This window comes from Rhineura floridana, chromosome 18, assembly GCF_030035675.1.
Source record: "Rhineura floridana isolate rRhiFlo1 chromosome 18, rRhiFlo1.hap2, whole genome shotgun sequence".
Taxonomy (NCBI): domain Eukaryota; kingdom Metazoa; phylum Chordata; class Lepidosauria; order Squamata; family Rhineuridae; genus Rhineura; species Rhineura floridana.
The window spans coordinates 10,560,191-10,578,648 of NC_084497.1; the positions used below are offsets into that span (position 1 = coordinate 10,560,191).

General features: G+C 46.1%; 1 protein-coding gene across 10 annotated transcripts in view; it reads left to right on the top strand.

Annotated features, from left to right (window-relative positions):
• The window catches only part of MYO9B (myosin IXB), an 89,611-nt gene that overhangs the window by 25,997 nt on the left and 45,156 nt on the right, over positions 1 to 18,458 (top strand). For all 10 annotated transcript variants that reach the window (XM_061601376.1, XM_061601380.1, XM_061601379.1 and 7 more), the window contains exons 3-10: positions 4,301 to 4,395; positions 4,617 to 4,679; positions 5,415 to 5,514; positions 5,969 to 6,069; positions 6,632 to 6,761; positions 10,307 to 10,396; positions 15,030 to 15,146; positions 15,370 to 15,504. In XM_061601376.1, the coding sequence (XP_061457360.1) occupies positions 4,301 to 4,395; positions 4,617 to 4,679; positions 5,415 to 5,514; positions 5,969 to 6,069; positions 6,632 to 6,761; positions 10,307 to 10,396; positions 15,030 to 15,146; positions 15,370 to 15,504 (831 nt within the window). The remainder of the gene's footprint in view (positions 1 to 4,300; positions 4,396 to 4,616; positions 4,680 to 5,414; positions 5,515 to 5,968; positions 6,070 to 6,631; positions 6,762 to 10,306; positions 10,397 to 15,029; positions 15,147 to 15,369; positions 15,505 to 18,458) is intronic.

The window sequence follows — 18,458 nt, forward strand, 5'->3', positions numbered from 1 at the left end:
ATATTTGCAGATGATACAAAATTGAGAGGAAGACAGAAACAAAATTTAATTTAATTTAATTTATTAATTTAATTTAATTTATATACCGCCCTAAGCCAAAAAGGCTCTCTGGGCGGTGTACATAAAAGATAAAACAAGCAAAATATATAAATACAGTAAATATAACAGAATCAAAAGTCAAAACAACAAACAACAACAACCAAGCAACATCAAAATATAACAATATTGAACAAAAATTCAAAATGATAGGCTGGAGCATTGGACTGAAAACAGCAGAATGAAATTTAACAGGGATAAGTGCAAAATTATATGTGTTGGGGAAAAAGAAACCAAGTGCACAGTTATAAGATGACGGATACTTGGCTCAGCAGTACTACACGCAAGAAGGATCTTGGGATTGTTGTTGATCACAAGCTGAGTATGAGCCAACAGTGTGATATGGCTGCAAAAAAGGCAAATGCTATTTTAGGCTACATTAACAGAAATATAGTTTCCAAATCACATGAAGTATTGGTTCCCTTCTATTCGGCATGGGTTAGGCCTCATCTTGAGTACTGAGTCCAGTTCTGGTCTCTGCACTTTAAGAAGGATGCAGACAAACTGGAAGAGGTTCAGAGGAGGGCAACAAGGGTGATCAGGGGACTGAAAACAAAGCCCTTTGAGGAGAGACTGAAAGAACTGGGCATGTTTAGCCCGGAGAAGAGAAGACTGAGGGGAGATAGGATAGCACAGAGGAGGGCTGGGATCTCTTCTTGATCGTCCCAGAGTGCAGGACACGGAATAATGGGCTCAAGTTGCAGGAAGGCAGATTTCGACTGAACATCAGGAAAAACTTCCTAACTTTTAGAGTGGTATGACAATGGAACCAGTGACCTAGGGATGTGGTGGGCTGTCTGACACTGGAGGCATTCCAGAAGCAGCTGGACAGCCATCTGTCGGGAATGCTTTGATTTGGATTCCTGCATTGAGCAGGGGGTTGGACTTGATGGCCTCATAGGCCCCTTCCAACTTTACTATTCTATGATTCTATAAATTAGTGACCTCTGGAGGTTGTGGGCTCTCCAACCCTGGAGGCATTCAAGAGGCAGCTGAGCAGGCATCTGTCGGGAATGCTTTAACTTGGAGCAGGGGGTTGGACTTGATGGCCTTATAGGTCCCTCCCAACTCTACGATTCCATGATTCTAGGATATGTTGGTTTTCAACAAGATGGAGCCTTTATAAATCTAGTAGCATAACCTAGAGCAGGGATGGGGAATGGACTCCTCCTCCCAGCAACCCCAGCAGCCGGGATGGCCAGTGGTCATGGGAGTTGTAGTCCAGCAACATCTGGAGGGTCACAGGTTCCCTGACCCGGACCTAAAGCCTTTTAGTGACACAAGTCCACACATGTTCTGGCTGCTTTTAACCAAGAGACAGACTGCTGCAGGGTTCTCTTTGCACATGCACAAGAATACTAGGCACGATCACTTTATTTGAAGGTGAAGGCTGTGGAATCCTCTACATATTTATTTTGAAGCAAGTCCTGTTGAACGAAGTGGGATTTGCTTCCAAGTAACACTGGGCAGGATCAGGCTGCAATACATGCACAGGACCTTCCAGAATCAAGGGCTGCTAGTTAGTGAGCAGAATAATGTTTTTACGTAGGAGGTTGCCTTAGATGGGCCTTTCCCAGCCTTTGGGTCCCCAGATGTTGTTGGGCTACAACTCCCAACCCCTGCAGCTGGCAGGGCCAATGGCCAGGAATGATGGGGATTGTAGTCCAGCAACATCTGGGGACCCAAAGGTGGGGAAAGGCAGTTCTAGAGTTCTCTTATACATAGAAAAGAAGCTGTTGAGCTTGCTTTGGCAGCACACATACTGGAAAGGAAGCCTTTTTAGTCAGGGAAGATTGCCCTCTGAGTGTGACTAACATTGGATGCCACCCATGAAATGTAGATCAGCTTTCCCCAGCCTGGGGCTGTCCAGATGTTGCTGGACTCCAACTCACATCAGCCCTCTTTCCTGGCTTTCCTGGATGGAAATCTGGAGTCCAACAGCCAGTAGCATGGAGAAGGTCCTGGTCCTGGAGCTGGCTGAAGGCCGAAAGTTGGTTTTGGAGAACAACAGACTTTGAACTTAAGCAAACAAAGCTTGATTTTCGACAACAGGAGATGCGATCTAGCATAGTATGTTCAGCTGCATCCGTGGGGCAGTGGACACAGACCAGAGAGATCTGGGTTCAAATCCTTGCTCAGCCACGAAGCTTACTGAGTGCTTGCAGGCCGATAGTTGTTTCTCAGTCTAGCCTACCTCACAGGGTTTGTTGCTGGGATAAAAGGTATAGGGAATGTAAATGTAGACCACCCTGAGCTGTCTGCAGGAAGGACAGGACAAAGAGGCGTAAATAATAACAAGTTGCACGGCCTGTGTTCTTTCCAGGATGGAGAAGTATGGACAGCCGTCTGTCTCGTGTCCTGGATGCCACCGCTCATTAACCTATTTTGGTAGCCTTATTGAGGTGGTGGAGGAAAGGTTCTGGAGGGAGGCATCTGTTGGCTGTCATCTTGCCCCGGCCTGTTTGCTGAAGGCAGTTTGGCCTTGCTCTTTCCTTACACTCTTCCTGAGTAAATTGCTTTGCAAGCCACGTTGGCCTCTTTTGTTTTTCTTCTACTTACTTTGCTTATCCTTTCCTTTTTAGCTTTTCTTTTGGATTCAGACTAGAAGGTTGCAGCTGATGATGATGAGGTCACCAAGGCAACACCTTTTCTAAGCAAGAAGGGTTAAGGAAGGCCGTGTCTTCTTTTCTTTCTTTTTAAAGGCCTTGCTGATTCTCCTGATGTCACAAGGCTGTTGCATTAGCTCTGTGTCTCTAGGATAAATGACTCAGCCCTGTTTGGGTTGGTTTCCGCCCCGAGATGTGAGCTGTTCACTAAGCAATGTGGCTGTTGCAGCCAACTGCCTGCCGCAGTACACGATCGCGTGTGTGTGTGCCAGATGAGACCAGGGGAGAGAGTTGTTTTGGTCCAGCCTCCCTGCCTCTAAGTGGGGGACATCTCTCCATCAGCCGTCCGCCTATCAGCAAGCCAGAGGCAACCCTTGAAAGAGATGTCCCCTCTCCCTGCACACAACACACCTTTTGCATTCACCCGTGCCCATGCCGGCCTGTGATGCGCTACCTCCGCTGTGAGAGACAATATGCTTCTGAATAATGCCAGTTGCTGGGATTCAGAGGAGGAGAGAGTTGCTGAGTTGCACACAGGTCCTGCTTGTGGGTTTCCCTTTGGTTGGCCACTGTGAGGACAGGAGGCTGCAGCAGACAGCTCTGTCTCCAAGGATTTGACCATTCTCTGGATTTAAAAAAGATTGGGTGATGTGCTGCCAACAGTTGAAGCTGTGTGTGTTTGTCATGGCTAATGGCTAAAACAATAAAACTCAGCCGAGCCAGCTGCAGGGGCTGTAACTCAGTGGCAGAGCACCTGCACGATCTGGCCAGTGGCCCACCTAGTCCAGCATCCTGTTCACACCGCGGCCAGCGAGATGCCTGTGAGAAGCCTGCAAGCAGCACCTGCGTGCAAAGAGCACTGGCCTTTTCTGTGCTTTCCAGCAACTGGCATTCAGAAGCATATTGCATCCAGCCGTGGAGGCAAAGAATAGCCATCGTGGCTGGTAGCCACTGGTAGCCTTATTCTCAAATTTGTCTAATCTTCTTTTAAAGCCATCCAAGCTGGTGGCCATCACTGCCACCTGAGCGAGTGAATAGAGCTCAGCTATGCACTGCCTGAAGAAGTCCTTCCTTTTGTCTGCCCTGAATCTTTCAACATTCAGGCAACATGCAGCATGCAGCAAGTCCCCTGTTCAATCCCTGCTGTCTTCACTTAATGCAGAGGGTTTGAGGAATCTCCAGAGGTGGTTGGATGGGTCACAACTCAGCTGCCTTGAGTGCAGAATGTTCCAGCTTCAATATCCAGTTAAGGCTGTGAGAGATCCCTGCCTGAAACCGTGGACAGCTCCTGCCAGACTGCGCAGGCAATACTGAGCTAGAGCAATGGATCAGACTTAGTAAAGGGCAGTTTATTTAATTCAGCTCTTCACCGAGAACTACGAGGACTGGAATCTTACTTTATTTTAGGGTAAGGGCTGTAGCTCAGTGGTAGAACATCTGTTTTGCAGGCGGAATGTTGCAGGCTCAATCCACAGCATCTCCAGGTAAGGCTGGGAATCTCCCCTGCCTGAAACCTTGGAGAGTTGCTGCCAGTCAGTGTAGACGATACTGAGCTTCACTGCAAACCCTTTCTTTCATTCTTTTGCTTCACTGTGTAGGCCTTTGGAAACGCAAAGACAGCACACAATAACAACTCCAGCCGGTTTGGGAAATTCATCCAGGTCAACTATTTGGAGAACGGCATTGTCCGGGGGTGAGTGCAATGCACAGGCTCGGGGGGGGGGGTTGGAGGGGTCCTCCTCAGTCTGCAAAGCAATAGCCCTTCACCAGCAGGACGTCGCTGGGAACGAGAACTGCCTCCCCCACTTAGTGAATTCTAGCATCATGGAACAGCGTTTGGCGGAGAGCTGCACAGACGGATAGCAAGTGCCTTTGTCCACCTGCCTCTTCATCCTTTTTTTCTTGGGATTCCAGGGCTGTGGTTGAAAAATATCTGCTCGAAAAATCTCGCTTGGTGTCCCGGGAAAAGAATGAAAGGTAAGAAAGAGCTTGTGAAGTGAACAGTTTAGCCAGAGCCGTTGTGCCTTTTGCACGTCAGAAAAAAGGAAGTTACGACAATTGTGCACCAAAGTGGGCCCAAAGGAGGAAGCAAGGAGTTTTGGGTTGATGAACATCTTTCTGGGGACTGCCCTTGCCAGGAAAATTAATGTATTTGGCTTTTAAGTGTGTGGGGTTTGTTTTTTAAAATTTAAGTTTTCATTGTCTTACATTTTTGTAATTCGTATTTTTGTTTCTTTCTTGTCTCTTGCGTTTGTGCATGTTGCCTTGGGGGCCTTTTTGGCCAAAAAGCTCCATAGAAATAAACTGTAACATAACTTAGGGACCTGGGGCGGCTATCGAGCATGTAAAATCGACTAAAAGCCAGAAAATTTAGAAACCATGTACAATACAAAATCCCTAAATTGCTCATCCAAGAACACAATCGGAAGGTCCTGGCCCCTTCCCACTAAATGAGGAGCACTGCAGTAGAGGCTAGCCAAAGGCCTGGCTGAGTAGAAAGGCCTTCACCTGGGGCCTAACACCGACAGGGATGGTGCCAGGCGTGTCTCCCTAGGAAGAGCCTTCCGCAAATGGGGGGCCACCCTCTGCTCTTCCCTCAGATGAGGTGCGCAGAGAAGGACGCCTAAGTTAGCGAAAGAGCGAGGTGGTGAGTTGTAAGAGCAAAGTGGCTCCAGTTAACGGGGGGGGGGGTATGCGTGTTCTTTCTTGCAGGAACTACCATGTGTTCTACTATTTGCTGCTTGGTGTCAACGAGGAGGAGCGTAAGGAATTCCACCTCAGGCAGCCCGAAGACTATTTCTACCTCAACCAGGTACACAAAGGCCCTCCTTGTATGAGCTCGGCTGACAGATGCAAAGGCGGCTGTTGTGCCTGCCGCACTCTGGAGGGGAGGAGATCTGCAGACAGGCCTCCTTTGTTTTCACTTGAATGTTCAGCAGACATCCTTGCTCAGCACCAGAAGGCCAGAGGTTGTGCATCATGGGTAGAATTTCATAGCTGGGTCAGGCCTAACTCATTGAACACCCTACCCTCAAGTATTGCATACCTCCCCCCTCTTTTTAAATGATTTCTGTTTCATTCATGTTATATACTGTACACACAGGTATATATATATACCTTCTTTTCATGTGCAATATAATTCAGAGTAGGTTTCCATGAGAAAGTTGGATACAAACCAAATGTTGTTAGTGCCTTTTTTAGCAAAGAATTTTTGTTTTATATTTGCTTGCATGTTTTGATTTATTCATTTCTTCTTCTTCTCACAGCATAACTTGAAAATTGAAGATGGGGAAGATCTCCAGCACGATTTTGAACGGTTAAAGCAAGCCATGGAGATGGTCGGTTTTCTTCCAGCCACAAAGAAACAGTAAGTAGGTTTGTGTCCTAGCTGCTGGTGACCTGTCAGCGTTCAGCCATGTGGGGAATGATGCGCCACATCCAGAGGTGTTTCTCACATGCGCAGGCACACTGATAGGCGTCAGGGGCAGCATGTCATGTGCACTTCTTCATGTATTTATTTATTTGTGCTTATACCTTCATCAAGTGGCCTCAGGGCCGGTTACGAAAAACAGAGCAGCTAAAACAAATACAAATTATCTTAAAGTCATAAAGTAAAACCACAGAACTTAACAAAGCAGCAGCGCAGAAGAGGGTTGCAGCCGGAGCGGAAATACCTGCTCAGCCAAAGGCCCCCCCAAAAGAGAGAGAGAGAGAGAACTCCTCATGGCCAGTTATTAAGGATAATTGGAGCTGGAGGGCGTCAGGTTGGAAAAGACCGCTATCACACTGACCGTCAGCAGCTCTCCAGGGTTTTGCACAGACATCTTTCCCAGTCTTGCCTGGAAGCACCAGGATGGGGAAGGCCAGCTTAGTGTTCGGTGCGATCACAGCGAGTGTCTTAAAGTGTTCACTGTGTTTTCTTTCTCCAGAATTTTTTCAGTGCTGTCTGCTATTCTCTACCTGGGGAATGTCACTTACAAGAAGAGGGCAGCAGGTCGGGACGAAGGCCTGGAGGTTGGGCCCCCGGAAGTGCTGGACATTCTCTCTCAGCTGCTGAAGGTACCAGGCCCCTCCTTCTCTATATTGCCATTTGTCTCATCGAGAGAATGTGTCGGGGCGGGAAGGAGAGATCTTAACTCTAATTCCTCTTAGACATTTGTATATCTAATTTTTTCTTCATGAATAATTATTTGCTTGTTTTATTTATTTGCTTAAAACAATTTGTCAGCTGCCCTCCATTCGTCACCCTTCGTCCTGAGGTCCCCAAAAGGGTTACAACAATTTAAAATACATGCTTAAAATCAGTTTAAAATAACTTATAATCACAAAAAGCTTCCATCAGAAGATTCCAGGGCAGCGTGACAAAAGTTTGAATTAAAAAAACCTTGAATTCCTACATAATCTTAAAAGTGACAGATAAGCAGTAACAAGAGGTTGTATCCAGCTAACTTCTACTTGGAACAAAACGTAAGCTAGTTGTGTTCATCAGTTTCAGTGGGTTGTATTCAAGTCAGCTCTACTTGAGAGTAGATCCAAGGCAGTCATGTTCATTCATTTCAGTTGGCCTACTCTGAATAGGGTTAACATTGGATGCTACCCGAGACACAGCGAAGAAGATAAAAAGCAAATTAAAAGCCTGAACAGCTGAAGAGCAAACTGGAAACAAAGAGAAATGGTCAAAAATGCTAAAATTCATTGGGCAAATAGGAAGGCCTCAGATCTTATGCCGAAAAGCTCATAACATTGGTGCCAGGTGTTCCTCCTTGTGGGAAGGCATTCCAGAATCAAGGGCCACCTCAGAAAAGACCCTGTCCTCTATGGAAGCATGATGTAACTCTGCAAAAGAACTTAAGGCACAGGAAGATTGGCATGGGAAAAGATGCTCGTTCAGGTGCTTGGACCCCAACCCATTCACGCTTTTTGAACCCAAAAGCAACTAACGTACACATTTGAAACACTAAACATCAAATACGAAAACATTTTTATTTTATTTTTATTGACTTTTACAACATGTTTAACAAAGGAAAAAAGGGTGAGAAAAAAAGAACCCATTAGCTCACATTAAAAATACAGTAAACACCAGTACATCCATCTTACAAGAGACAGCTGGACACCCATCTGTCGGGAATGCTTTGATTTGGATTCCTGCAATGAGCAGGGGGGTGGACTTTGTCATGGCCCCGTCGGAGGACTCATCAGACGAGGATGACTCGGGAGTAACAGCAGCAGACCCAGAAGCAGCAGACCCAGAAGGAGAAACGGAGGAAACTCCTGAGAACCCAGCTCCTTCTCCCCCTCAGCTGCAGAGCACCCCAGACACAGCTGAAGCCCTTCAGCCAGACGCAGGCAGTGAACAGGATACTCCCCCCGCACCTGCAGAACGTAGACAACAGAAGGTCAGGCAGAAGAGGGGCAGGCCTGTCCACTTAAGGCCAAAACGCTGATGGCTCACACCTGCTGACAAACCTGCTCCTTAAAAGACAAACCTTGGCTTCAGCTTGTTGCTGACTACAACGTCAGGCGTGGCTTCGTGTGTTTTCAGTTTCCCTGAACCTTAGCTTGGACTGACCCCTTGGCAATTGAACCCGGACCTCTACTGACCTCGCTTCTGGACTTCTGGCTTGGCACGTAAGCTTGGAAAGGGCCTTGCCCTTATCACGCTTCATCCTTGTTAGCCTGGCAGATTTACGACCAGGCTGCCAGCTAAGGACTTTCCCGCCCTGGTAAATACCCAGGAATTATCAGCCCCTGCCTGCACTGCCGTCTCGGTGCAGAGCTGACAGACTTGATGGTCTTATAGGCCCCTTCCAACTCTGCTGTTCTATGATTCTATGACATGTTTAACTCAAGTTGATATAAGTCTATCCAATTGCCCACATGATGTTTATAGGCAACATATTCAAATGTAGCCAGGGCAGTGAGGTCCTCAGATCACAGAATCATAGAATAGTAGAGTTGGAAGGGGCCTATAAGGCCATCCAGTCCAGCCCCCTGCTCAATGCAGGAATCCAAATCAAAGCATTCCCGACAGATGGCTGTCCAGCTGCCTCAGATCTTTGCATAATACATGGTGTGTGTTTATTCTTTCAGGCATGAAGTCTCTTAGTGATCTTAAAAGTTCGCAAAATATACTTTTGGTGTCCTGCCGTTAATCCTCATACTAGAGGAATACAATTAAAAAGTTTCTGGACATCTGCAAATATCAAGGATTTGGCACATACAAAATTGATACAAACGGCCATTTCAGACCAAAAAGAATATATCCTCTTTGCCCATATCATATGCCTCAACGAGGCATTTCCAGTGGTACAAAGTATTTATTTATGTATTAAATTTATTAGTCGCCCATCTGGCTGGCTGTCCAGTCACTCTGGGCGACGTACAAAATAAAAACATACAAATACATTAAAAATCTCAACAACAATAATAAAACCTAGCCCACCCCAAAAGCCTGCCTGAAGAGCCAGTGGGGGCCACTATTGAGAAAGCCCTCTCCCTAGTCCTCACCAGTCTAGCTGTTTTAACTGGTGGGATAGAGAGAAGGCCTTTTGAGGCTGACCTTGTTGGGCGGCATCCCTGATGATGTTGGAGGCGCTCCTTCAGATAGACTGGGCCGAAACCGTATAGGGTTTTAAAGGTCAGAACCAACACCTTGAATTGGGCCCGGAAAACAACTGGTAACCAGGGCAACTCCTTCAGCACTGGAGTGATGTGATCTCGCCGGCGGCTGCCTTTAATCAGGCAAGCCGCCACATTCTGTACCAGTTGCAGCTTCCGGACCGTTTTCAAGGGTAACCCCACGTAGAGCACATTACAGTAGTCTAAGGCGAGAGGAGACCAGATGGGAGCAGATGGTTGGGAAGGTAGGGGCATAGCCTCCGTATCAAATGGAGTTGATACAACGCCGCCCGGCTCACAGCCGAGACCTGAGCCTCCATGGACAGCTGGGAGTCAAGAATGACCCCCAGGCTGCGGACCTGGTCTCAGGGGCAGTTGTACCCCATTGAGCACCAGGTCCACATCCCCCAACCTTCCCTTGTCTCCCACAAACAGTACCTCGGTTTTGTCATGGTTCAGCTTCAGCTTATTCCGTCCCATCCCAAATACAAAGCATGTTAAAAGTAAACAGGAGCTGATGGGAATTGGAGCGCAACAACATCTGGAGGATCACAGATGTTTCCCCACCTCTGCGTTTAAAGGTAAATGGAAGTTTAACTCAGGCGTGGGGAACATCTGCGGCCCTTCAGATGTGGATCCCCCCCCCCCAGAAGCCATTATGGCCTATGATCAGGCAATGTTTGGAGCTGGAATCCAACATCTGGAGGGCCACCGATGCTCCCTACCCCCGAGTTAAACCTCCATATCTGGATCACTTTATTGTCCTCATCTTGCAAGTTCTGCAGTGGATGCCTCTAAGCAATTTGTGAAAACCAAGAGCATTGATCATTGGCCCGTTTCAGGGAATGGATGAGCTGGTCCCACAGGGATTCCATGTGCCGAGGGTAGTGAAACGATTGTGGGCTGACTCCATGTGCCTCTCTGCCAGGCCCTTCCTTTCAGCTCTTTCTTCTCCCACTCTCCACCCCCACCCTGCAACTTTCCAGGTGAAACGTGAAATCTTGGTGGAAGTATTAACGAAAAGAAAAACAGTGACAGTGAACGACAAGCTGATCCTGCCGTACAGCCTCAGCGAGGTGAGTGCCATGGGCTTGGTTTGCTAATCAGAGCATTATTAATAGGAGTACAGGGAAGGGAGACTTTTATGACAGGTGGGTCAAATAAGGAAGTTGAAGTGAGCAAAGGGGCTTCTTTGCTTTTATTTTGAGGCATTTGTAGGCCGCCCTTTAATAGAGTTCTCGGGTGGTTCATCACAAGAACTAAAACAATTTTAAAAACAAGAATTAAAAGTATAGTACAGCAGAACCCCCCCCCCCAAATCACGGAGAGTGAAAGTGGCTTACAGCTAAAACAGATTAGAAGACCATGGGAAACAAAATATGCTTTTCACCTGACACTGAAATGGGAGGGGCCACAGCTCAGTGGTCAGAGCATCTGCTTTGCACGCAGAAGGTCCCAGGTTCAATCCCGGCATCTCCAGGTAGGAATCGGAAAAAGTCTCAGTTTGAAATCCCAAATAGCTGCTGCCAGTCAGTGTAGACAACACTGAGCTAGAGGGACCAGTGACCTGACTCAGTGTAAAGGCAGCTTCCTGTGTAAAGCTGGTGTCCTCCTCCTTCCTGCCGCCTTCCCTATCAGAGAAGGACTTGCAAGTGCATGTAGGTCCATTTGGGGAGAAGCACAACCTTGGCGGTTGTGAACGGCCTCCAGGGTCAAACCAATGCATTAAATTGTTTCTGGAAAAGAAATGGAGAGCCACTGACAGTGCCAGAACATCGCCGTGGTCCCCTCGTAATGCCCGGTCCCAGTGAGCAACCTCGTTGCTATATTCTGGAGGAAGTGGGATGTCCTGGACCATTTTCAAAGTTGCAGAAGGAGGCTTCCTGGACATGGGAAGCTGAAGCAAGGCTATTCTGTCCAGGGAGCTGTTGCTGTCACCTTTGCAGGAGGAGCTGAGAAAGGTCTGGTTCGGAATAAACCTCCCCCCTGGGATAAAAACCAAAGAAATGATGAAATTTTAAAAGGGGTAGGCCTAGAAGTAGGCATTGTGAGAGCAGGGGCACAGGATATAAATTCAGAAGAGCAAAATTACCACAGGCCAAACCACAAGTGCCAAAGACACTTGAAGAGAGACACTGCTTACAAGTGCCTGTATGCTAATGCTAGGAGCCTGCGAACTAAGATGGGAGAACTGGAGTGCTTGGTCTTAGAGGAGAGCATTGATATAGTGAGCATAACGGAGACCTGGTGGAATGGAGAAAACCAGTGGGATACGGTTATCCCTGGATATAAACTATATCGGAAGGACAGGGAAGGACGTATTGGTGGCGGAGTCGCTCTATACGTGAAAGAAGGCATTGAATCCAGCAAGCTCGAAACCCCCAAAGAGGCAGACTCCTCCACAGAATCGTTGTGGGTGGTGATACCATGCCCCAGGAGGGACTTAATACTGGGAACGATCTATCGTCCCCCTCATCAAAATGCTCAGGGAGACCTTGAGATGAGACATGAAATTGAGGAAGCATCCAAACTAGGAAATGTGGTAGTAATGGGTGACTTCAACTACCCGGACATAGACTGGCCGCATATGTGTTCCAGTCATGACAAAGAAGCAAAGTTTCTAGATATTCTAAATGACTGTTCCCTAGACCAGTTGGTCATGGAACCGACCAGAGGGACGGCAACCCTGGACTTAATCCTCAGTGGGGACCGGGACCTGGTGCGAGATGTAAGTGTTGTCGAACCGATTGGGAGCAGTGACCACAGTGCTATTAAATTAAACATACATGTAAATGGCCAATTGCCAAGAAAATCCAACACGGTCACATTTGACTTCAAAAGAGGAAACTTCACAAAAATGAGGGGATTGGTAAAAAGAAAGCTGAAAAACAAAGTCCAGAGGGTCACATCACTCGAAAATGCTTGGAACTTGTTTAAAAACACTATATTAGAAGCTCAACTGGAGTGCATACCGCAGATCAGAAAAGGTACCGCCAGGGCCAAGAAGATGCCAGCATGGTTAACGAGCAAAGTCAAGGAAGCTCTTAGAGGCAAAAAGTCTTCCTTCAGAAAATGGAAGTCTTGTCCGAATGAAGAAAATAAAAAAGAACACAAACTCTGGCAAAAGAAATGCAAGAAGACAATAAGGGATGCTAAAAAAGAATTTGAGGAGCACATTGCTAAGAACATAAAAACCAACAACAAAAAATTCTATAAATACATTCAAAGCAGGAGACCATCTAGGGAGGCGATTGGACCCTTGGATGATAAGGGAGTCAAAGGTGTACTAAAGAACGATAAGGAGATTGCAGAGAAGCTAAATGAATTCTTTGCATCTGTCTTCACAGTGGAAGATATAGGGCAGATCCCTGAACCTGAACTAACATTTGCAGGAAGGGATTCTGAGGAACTGAGACAAATAGTGGTAACGAGAGAGGAAGTTCTAGGCTTAATGGACAATATAAAAACTGACAAATCACCGGGCCTGGATGGCATCCACCCGAGAGTTCTCAAAGAACTCAAATGTGAAATTGCTGATCTGCTAACTAAAATATGTAACTTGTCCCTCGGGTTCTCCTCCGTGCCTGAGGACTGGAAAGTGGCAAACGTAACGCCAATCTTCAAAAAGGGATCCAGAGGGGATCCCGGAAATTACAGGCCAGTTAGCTTAACTTCTGTCCCTGGAAAACTGGTAGAAAGTATTATTAAAGCTAGATTAACTAAGCACATAGAAGAACAAGCCTTGCTGAAGCAGAGCCAGCATGGCTTCTGCAAGGGAAAGTCCTGTCTCAGTAACCTATTAGAATTCTTTGAGAGTGTCAACAAGCATATAGATAGAGGTGATCCAGTGGACATAGTGTACTTAGACTTTCAAAAAGCGTTTGACAAGGTACCTCACCAAAGACTTCTGAGGAAGCTTAGCAGTCATGGAATAAGAGGAGAGGTCCTCTTGTGGATAAGGAATTGGTTAAGAAGCAGAAAGCAGAGAGTAGGAATAAACGGACAGTTCTCCCAATGGAGGGCTGTAGAAAGTGGGAGTCCCTCAAGGATCGGTATTGGGACGTGTACTTTTCAACTTGTTCATTAATGACCTAGAATTAGGAGTGAGCAGTGAAGTGGCCAAGTTTGCTGACGACACTAAATTGTTCAGGGTTGTTAAAACAAAAAGGGATTGTGAAGAGCTCCAAAAAGATCTCTCCAAACTGAGTGAATGGGCGGAAAAATGGCAAATGCAATTCAATATAAACAAGTGTAAAATTATGCATATTGGAGCAAAAAATCTTAATTTCACATATACGCTCATGGGGTCTGAACTGGCGGTGACCGACCAGGAGAGAGACCTCGGGGTTGTAGTGGACAGCACGATGAAAATGTCGACCCAGTGTGCGGCAGCTGTGAAAAAGGCAAATTCCATGCTAGCGATAATTAGGAAAGGTATTGAAAATAAAACAGCCGATATCATCATGCCGTTGTATAAATCTATGGTGCGGCCGCATTTGGAATACTGTGTACAGTTCTGGTCGCCTCATCTCAAAAAGGATATTCTAGAGTTGGAAAAGGTTCAGAATAGGGCAACCAGAATGATCAATGGGATGGAGCGACTCCCTTACGAGGAAAGGTTGCAGCATTTGGGGCTTTTTAGTTTAGAGAAAAGGCGGGTCAGAGGAGACATGATAGAAGTGTATAAAATTATGCATGGCATTGAGAAAGTGGATAGAGAAAAGTTCTTCTCCCTCTCTCATAATACTAGAACTCGTGGACATTCAAAGAAGCTGAATGTTGGAAGATTCAGGACAGACAAAAGGAAGTACTTCTTTACTCAGCGCATAGTTAAACTATGGAATTTGCTCCCACAAGATGCAGTAATGGCCACCAGCTTGGACGGCTTTAAAAGAAGATTAGACAAATTCATGGAGGACAGGGCTATCAATGGCTACTAGCCGTGATGGCTGTGCTGTGCCACCCTAGTCAGAGGCAGCATGCTTCTGAAAACCAGTTGCCGGAAGCCTCAGGAGGGGAGAGTGTTCTTGCACTCGGGTCCTGCTTGTGGGCTTCCCCCAGGCACCTGGTTGGCCACTGTGAGAACAGGATGCTGGACTAGATGGGCCACTGGCCTGATCCAGCAGGCTCTTCTTATGTTCTTATGTTCTTAAGAGTGGCTTTCTTTGGTGCTGGGGGGGGGTTTGCCCCCACACACTGTGTCCTCCAGATGTTGCTGGACTCAACTCTCCTCATGTCTGCAACATCCAGAAGGCACCAGGTTGGGGATGGGTGGTCCTACATCTGGAGAGCCCAGAGAATGTAAGGACAAAGGTGAGCCTTGGGTTTTGTTGACGCAGCAGCTCTTTGTACTTGGCCTCCTTCCCCAGCCCTCTCTGTTCTCCATGACCCTTCAGAGATGGGCAGCTTGGTAGGAAGGGTGTGTCCTGCATTCCGGCCTCAGCCTTTGGGGAGGGTGGTTGCCAGAGGCAGTTTTATTAATTTGTTTATTATTTGATTTATATCCCGCCCTTCCTCCTCGAAGGAGCCCAGTTGCTGGAAATTGCAAGCGGGAAGTGTTGCTGTTGCACCTGTTTGGGGGCCTTTTCCCATTGGGGCCTGTTTGGTTGGCCATTTGAGAACAGGGCGCTGGGCCCCCTTTGGCCTGATCCAGCCGCAGGCCTCTTCACATGTTCCTGTGCGGTTGTACATTTTTTCCCCACTCTGCAGGCCATCACTGCTCGTGACTCCATGGCCAAGTCGCTCTACAGTGCACTCTTTGACTGGATAGTTCTGCGGATTAACCACGCGCTCCTCAACAAGAAGGACATGGAAGAGTCTGTTACGGTATGTTTTCTGGGAGCAGTTGCAGCCGCCTTGCTGCCAACAAGGCGCTTCTTGCCTTTGGGTGGTGGGCCTGCCTGTCCCCAGGCCACGTCGGCACTTGGCAATTTGAGAAGCTGGACTTGCAGAGTGTGGGGAGGGCCTCTTTTTGATTTTGCTTTGAAGGCCCTTTCCCCCTTCCGCGGTGGCGTCTGCCATCCTCCTGACTCTCCCTCCTGCTCTGCAGTGCTTGTCCATTGGGGTCCTCGACATTTTTGGCTTCGAAGACTTCAAGACGAACAGCTTTGAGCAGTTCTGCATAAACTACGCCAATGAGCAGCTGCAGTATTATTTCAACCAGCACATCTTCAAGCTCGAACAGGTAAGACTCGGGGGAGGCAGTGTTGCGTGTGCGTGTATAGATCATACAAGGATGGAATCCAAGAGTTGTATAGAACAGGAATAAGCCAGGCCAGGCAAGTTTCTTGTAAGAGTCTTTACTAGGCAAAGACATTAGACACAGTTCTCTTCACAGACAGCTTTTCCCCCACACTGAGTTTTTCCAAGCATCCCACCTTATCAGGCTTCCCAGCCAGCTACTGACCTTGGCAAACCTGGCGCTCTGTTCTCACAGCTTAACCCTTCTGCTTCAGGTTTCACTCTCTCTGCTAGAAACCCTGTCTGTGAGTCTCACAGCCTGCTTCACTGACCAACAGCCCCCACCTGAGACTCACAGATTACAAAACTTCATTGTTCATTATTACATTTCTACAATATTAACTTTTCATTACAATACATATCAGTACATGGTTTGTTTTCTTACAGTTTCTATTTACATTTTCAGTTCAGTTCTTGTTTCTTTATTTCTTTATTCACACAGGTTTTACAGAGTCATTTTTGTTCACTTTTATTTGATAATACATTTATATTTCATTCCTCAACACAAAACTTCCACATGAGATCCATTGTTTCTTTATCTATTGGTCCTTCTTTTTCCCATTCTACTGGATATTCATCTGTTTCATCATTCTGTTGTGTAACATTAAATGTGAATCTCTGAGGTGGTTGACCTTTCGTTTTTCTTTCTGATCTCCTAACATTATCTATTTCCATTTCTTCCTCACTCTCTATTTTACTTGGACCAGCACCTGTTCCTGCACTTGTACTTGGCATTTCTGTATCTTGCATTGCCATGTCTTCACTTCTCAGTCTTTTTACAGTACGTTTGCCACCGTGTATTAGATCAGTCAATGCAGTTCTTAATGGAATTTGCTGCCCAAAAGGAACATCTGCTGCTTCCTGCTTGCTTGCACTATCAAGTATAACTGTTTGACTGTCTCTCCAAGGTTTATCTATCACCTTTATGCTTCTGCTTAACACTACTTGTTGTTTCTCAGGCAACCAAACTCTATAATATGAATGCTGAAATCCCAAAATGCGTCCTGCCTGAGCTCTTGAGCCTAATTTACCATGCCTTTTCTGTTTTGCAACATGTACCCAGCATTTTGCCCCAAAACGTTCTATGTGTTTCACCCTGGGCTTTCTTCCAGTCAGTTTCTCATAGGGAGACATGCCTCTTGTTCTGTGCATGAGACGGTTCTGAATATAAACAGTGTACAGAATACATTCACCCCAATAAGTGTTATTCATATCAGCATCTGCTAGCATGGCTCTCATTGAATCCTGCAATGACCGGTTCCTCCTCTCTGCAGTTCCGTTGGAGGATGGGCTAAAGGGAGCAGTGAGACTCTGTATTATTCCCTTCTTTTCCAAATATGTTTTAAATGAATTACTGGTAAATTCTCCACCTTGATCTGTCTTGATATTTTTGATAACAACCCCATATTGTGTCTCTGTTCTCTGTATAAATGCCTTCAATTTCTCTTCTGCTTCACTTTTCTTTTTCAATAAGAACACATGTGTAAATCTGGAGAAATCATCCACAATCACTAAATAAAACCTTGCTCCACCTTTTGAGCACTGGAAAGGTCCAGCCAAATCCACATGTATGAGCTGATAGGGTTCAGTGGTCGTGCTTTCACAGCTCTTATTTACCGGAGTCACAGTCATTTTTGTTTTATAGCATACCTCACACTCATCCACATGCTCACAATGTGTTAATTTCAAATCTTGACTATGCTTTGGGGTGTTTTGTACCTTTTCGAAATGTGCGTGTGCTAATTTTCTGTGCCATTCATGTAAACAATTATCATGTTTATCTTTATTAACTCTTATCCAGGCACACGTGGGTTTATCAAGATTGCACTCAACCATAAACATTTGGTTCTGTAATTTCCCTTGCATACATATTTCACCATCCTTTCTCACAAAACATCTATCCCCTTCAAATGTAACTTTACATCCTATTTGAGCCAATTTTCTTACTGATAGAATGTTATATTTTAAACCAGAAACCAATAACACATCTGTTAATATAGTTCCCAAATTACGTAACCTGAGCGTGCCTTTTGCAATCGCGTCCTGAGTCGATCTGTCAGCCAGATAAATCTTCTCCTGCGCCGGCTTTGAAGTGTAAAATAAACTAGAGTCTGTGATTAGGCAATTAGACGCTCCACTGTCGAGAAGCCACTTAGAGTTAATGAGTTTATTGTCCTCCTTAGTAACAAAGTTCACGCTTGTTCTCTGACTTCCAAAGTCCCTGTTATTTCTCTTCTTTAAACAATGTCTCTGTATATGTCCACGGGACCCACAAAAGTAACATATTTTATTCTCTTGCCTGCTTCTTTGATTTTGTTGTTGTACAGTCACAGTCTCTTTTAACTCTGTTTTCTTATTCTCTTGTCTTCTATTCCACTCTTGTTGAAGTTTCTGTTCTACAAAGTCCAAATTCAGATGTCCGTCGGGTAAAGTTTCCAGGCTAGAGACCGGTACATCCCATTTTTGATCAAATGAAGATAACAGTATATAGACCATCTGAATGTCACTATGATGCACTCCTCTATCTTGCAGCTCAGCATTTAATCTACGGAATTCAACCAGATGCTCTGTCATAGTCACTTCATCTGTAAAACGCATCTGATAAAGTTTCCGTGCTAAACACAGCCTGCTCCCAGCAGTTTGCTGCACATGAGCGGCTCTTAGCTTCTCCCACATCTGATTAGCTGTCGGCTCATTACTCACCAGCAACAGTTGAGAATCAGACAGCCCCAGAGTAATAAAAGCCTTCGCTTTCTCGTCTTTCTTCAACCACGCTGCTGAAGGAGCTGCCGGAGGGGGGTTTTCTACAACATCATTCAACTCTTCTTTAATCAGAACTGCTCTCATTCTCCATTTCCAGCTGGAGTAGTTTACAGCATTCAGTCTCTCCATCGGCAT